Raw genomic sequence first — 4,609 nt, forward strand, 5'->3', positions numbered from 1 at the left:
TATGGATAAAATAGGATTACTCGGGATAGTTGGACAAGCAGCTACTCAGGGTAACTGTGTCTTGCCGTAGGACAGGAGTACCTTGTGAAAGATCCGCGTGGGGGCCATCTCGGCTCCGTTGAGCGTTTTCAGTAGAAACATGGGCCAGGACGAGGCGTTGAGACGGAAGCCTAGGAGACGGGTGTGACGGATGTGAGACACAAACTCTTTATCCCATGATGCACTACTTCACCTGACAGGCCCCGGAACGTGACAGTTCCTTCAGTACATCTTATTAATGTGTGTGTGTGTGTGCATCCATAGACACTGTTGTTCACTACTGACATCTAGCTGACGGTCAAGGAGTTGCAACTTTTTTGCAAACGACAACAAATCAGAGTTAGAGAGAATGTTGTTGTTGTTGTTGTAGTAGTAGTAGTAGTAGTAGTAGTAGTAGTAGTAGTAGTAGTAGTAGTAGTAGTATTAGTAGTAGTAGTAGTATTAGTAGTAGTAATAGTAGTACTAGTAGTAGTAGTAGTAGTAGTAGTAGTAGTAGTAGTAGTAGTAGTAGTAGTAGTAGTAATAGTAGTACTAGTAGTAGTAGTATTAGTACCGGTAGTAGTAATAGTAGTAATAGTAGTACTAGTAGTAGTAGTAGAGAGTAGTAGTAGTATTAGTAGTAGTAGTAGTAGTAGTAGTAGTAGCAGTAGCAGTAGCAGTAGTAGTAGTAGTAGTAGTAGCAGTAGTAGTAGTAGTAGTAGTAGTAGTAGTAGTAGTAGTAATAGTAGTAGTAGTATTAGTAGTAGTAGTATTAGTAGTAGTAGTAATAGTAGTACTAGTAGTAGTAGTAGTAGTAGTATTAGTAGTAGTAATAGTAGTACTAGTAGTAGTAGTAGTATTAGTACCGGTAGTAGTAATAGTAGTACTAGTAGTAGTAGTAGAGAGTAGTAGTAGTATTAGTAGTAGTAGTAGTAGCAGTAGCAGTAGCAGTAGTAGTAGTAGTAGTAGTAGTAGTAGTAGTAGTAGTAGTAGTAGTAGTAGTAGTAGTAATAGTAGTAGTAGTAGTAGTAGTAGTAGTAGTAGTAGTAGTAGTAGTAGTAGTAGTAGTAGTAGTAGTAGTAGTAGTACTAGCACTAGTAGTAGTAGTAGTAATAATGTTTTATTTGCCATGCAATCCTCCTCCTCACCCAGTGGCGGCTGCAGCATGCCCCCGTTCTTCTCACAGTTGCCGATGGGCTGGATCTCGGAGGAGTCCACCAGGCGCCAGAAGTCGTTCTTGTTGTCGGAGCCGTCCAGCCTCAGGCGTAGCCGCGAGCCCGTCAGGCCCACCACCGTGGCGATGCAGGTGGACGTGGTGTTCCTGGGGTCCTGCGCCTCCAACTTCATACCCGCCTTGAACTCGTTCACCGGGGGGGTGGGACTCTTAACAGGGTATATACAGGAATCTTGAGGTTAATTTGAAAGTGACAGTTGGATCTAAGTGACAGTTGGATCTAAGTGACAGTTGACACTAGAACAGCCGTGTCTATGTTACTAAGGAGGAGGAGGAGGAGGAAAGGGGAGGGGGTGGGGGGGGTGTTGAGGGTCCAATCAATCATCAATGGGACAGACTATAACAGTATAACATTTTTGGGGCACACCTACTGCTAAGACCACAGAGAGATCAACTTAGATGTAACAACAACTGAGTGCTGCTATGCATGTGCAAGATTTTTAAACAGAGAAAGGACCGTGCTTCAATGCTGTACGTCTCAGAGAAGACCCGGTCCAGAGTAGAGGTGAGTAGAGGAGAGTAGAGGTGAGTAGAGGTGAGTAGAGGTGAGGCTCTTACCTGTCTGAAGCAGTGGGAAGGCGCAGCGACGGCTCCTGTCTCCTTCAGGTATTTCTCCCAACTGAAGTGCCCTATGGGTCAGCAGAGGACATGAGATCCATTTGAACATGGTAAATGGACTGCACTTATATAGCGCCTTTTTTGCTGCTCCAAAGCGCTTTACAACGGCCTCTCATTCACCCATTCACACACACATTCACACACCAATGGCGGCAAGCTGCCATGCGAGGCGCCGGCCGGCCCGCTCACTGGGAGCAATTTTGGGGTTCAGTGTCTTGCCCAAGGACACTTCGACATCTGGCCAGTCGGGGCTTGAACCGCTGATCTGCCAACCTTGTGATCATTAGACGGCGGCTCTACCGCCTGAGACACAGCCGCCCCAACAAGAGTACATGAGATCCATTTGAACACACACACACAGACACACACACTCAGTTCTAATAACCGTGATACATTGTAACAGAGTGCTCAGTGCGCTTGAACACAGCAGGGAAAGTGTGAGCGTGAGACACCACGTTATTCTTTTCTTTTTTCTTCTGAGTGGGGCAGTCCCACTCGTATTTTTCATTTTATCGGACAGATATCCGAGTGAAGACAGACAGGAAAGTATAGAGAAGAAGGGAGAGAGGGCATGTCAGCAGGGCATGGGCCGGATTTGAACCCATGCCGACATGGGCATATGTGTGCACTGTAGACCGCGGTGCTAGACCACTGGACCACCCCAGGCCACACAGTTCTTAGTGATTCTTACGTACCTCCTTGGTACTTGGAAGGGACCCGAGAGGGACGTCCACTCCGGGCATGCTTGATCCGTCGGCCATCTTTCCACTCAATAGCTTAGAGGAGAGGAATTAGAGAGAGAGAGAGTTAGAGAGGGGTGGGGTGGGGTGGTGGGGGTTCTGAATGACTTCTTCTTAGAGGAGAAGGAAGAGCCCCACTTAAACATGTTCTCAAGGCAATCAATCGTTGAACTAATCAGATGCCCTACATGTTGTGTAAACCCTGTGGGGTGACCGTGAAATATCGGGCGGCCTCTTTGTCCTGGCAGCCAATCAGCTGATAGCAGCCGGTGACAGCCCTGACACCGAACTACGATACATCAAGCATCGGAGCGTTCCATTTCCGTTCATGTAACAGCTGTATTATTATTCGAACGGTGAGTGACACCATCTTACCTTTCTGTGGCACCGGCTTCCTCATGCTCCAGTAATACGGACTGAAGTTCAAGACACAATCGTCCACTCCTCTCTAGAGAGAGAAGACAGAGAAAGGACAAAAAATAGCGTTCAAAATAGTGTTCCAAAACACACATGTAAAACATATGAAAACAACACAGCCCTTGTTGTGTACAAAGTCTGCTAGCCCCCTGCTAGCATGGTTAGCCCCTTTTTAGCTCTCCCACTCCTCTCTCACCCCTTCTGTCGCCCCGGCGGGGGGTGGGCGGGTGGGAGGGGGAGGCAGACGACAGGTTACAACAAAGAGGCAGCCCCAGCTGTCAGCAGCCCTCAGTCACCCAAACACACTGACTAGGGCTGCCTGTTGACACAGCAGCACTGAGTGAATCAGCAAACGCAGCCCTGCAGGGGGACTATTGACAAAACACAGAGCATGCTGCAGACTGGAGAGAGAGACAGTATGGTAACACTATAGCCAATAGTGTGCGTGGGCGTGCAAGTGTGTGTGTGTGTGTGTGTGTGTGTGTGTGTGTGTGTGTGTAGTAAATCTATAAGTGTAGCAGTCGCCTCAAGTCTCTCAAGTCAAAACAGTGAAAAATGATCTCACGTCAGACCAGTTAGAGGTGATGTTTAAGAGCACAGTTCACCGATAATTACCGCTTGTTTGGGGGCAGAGGGGATGTCTGGCTATCCTTGAGGGTCTTTGACCTCTAACCTCTAACCCTAAACCTGGGTTAACTTCCAGTCAACTACGACACACAGGTCACCGGGTCAGACAGATTAACAAGTAGCTCAAACTCCTGGGTCCACACAATGTCTAAACCTGTTTGTTTACCATCAATAACACAGCAACTCCAAAATCAATCTCTTGTTCAACAGAAAGAAAAGGGGCATATGGCATATAGGACAATCAACCAAAATAGGAAAGGTACATTGATATAAGATCTTCTTAAACAGAAATATATGCAGACATAAGCAGAGTTGAACAAAACAATAATGCATGAATCTGGTTATTGTTAGTTACTTCTTCTAACTGTTAGGCTACATTGATAACCACAATAGTGACCATGCATTGATTTATCCATCAAAAAAACCCTGCACAGCACAAATATTACTTGCAAGCTTCCTTAGATCATTCAAATAACCAACCCCTGCAAAGTTTGCAGGCTGCTAAGTTTAGATGTGGAGCTAACATTTGAGTTTGAGTTTGAGTTTTGAGTTTGAGAATGTTTATTTTGGTCCCCTATACAATTCACAATACAGATATAAAACATTTACACAGTCACAATGCATAACACCAGGACCATTTGGAGCTAACATGGTAGCGCACACACACACTTCAAACATCTACCTAACTGATTTTAATTGATATTGAAGTGGATACTGGAAGTACAGACAGGATGGGGGGGGAAAGGACACAGCAAGTAAAAACAACAGTTCAAATATTGACGTTTGAAAATACCTTAACAGCTCATAACAGTCCTGAAACGTGTCTGCTTCTCCTCCAGTTTGATTTTCTTTTCTTTCAATAGAAGTGCGCCTTTTTCTGTGCGCCAGGGGGGACGTGCGTCCAACGTGCGTCTGACCCAGCTCCCTCCTCCCTTTCCCTTCCAGGAAGAAAAAA

The 4,609-nt window shown here is 45.8% G+C and overlaps 1 protein-coding gene across 1 annotated transcript in view; it reads right to left on the minus strand.

The window, feature by feature from the left end:
* LOC308166938 (polycomb protein SCMH1) overlaps nt 1–2,646 on the minus strand; it is a gene marked incomplete at its 3' end in the record, with an annotated part of 18,777 nt that extends 16,131 nt beyond the window's left edge. Inside the window, exons 1-4 of the mRNA XM_080541264.1 lie at nt 2,566–2,646; nt 1,811–1,881; nt 1,167–1,401; nt 82–170 (exon numbers count right to left, since the gene is read on the minus strand). Of these exons, the coding sequence (XP_080397390.1) occupies nt 82–170; nt 1,167–1,365 (288 nt within the window). The 5' untranslated portion in view covers nt 1,366–1,401; nt 1,811–1,881; nt 2,566–2,646. The remainder of the gene's footprint in view (nt 1–81; nt 171–1,166; nt 1,402–1,810; nt 1,882–2,565) is intronic.
* Between the last annotated feature and the right edge of the window lie 1,963 nt (nt 2,647–4,609).

This window comes from Nansenia antarctica (assembly GCF_963989245.1).
Source record: "Nansenia antarctica genome assembly, chromosome: 10".
Classification (NCBI taxonomy): Eukaryota; Metazoa; Chordata; class Actinopteri; order Argentiniformes; family Microstomatidae; genus Nansenia; species Nansenia antarctica.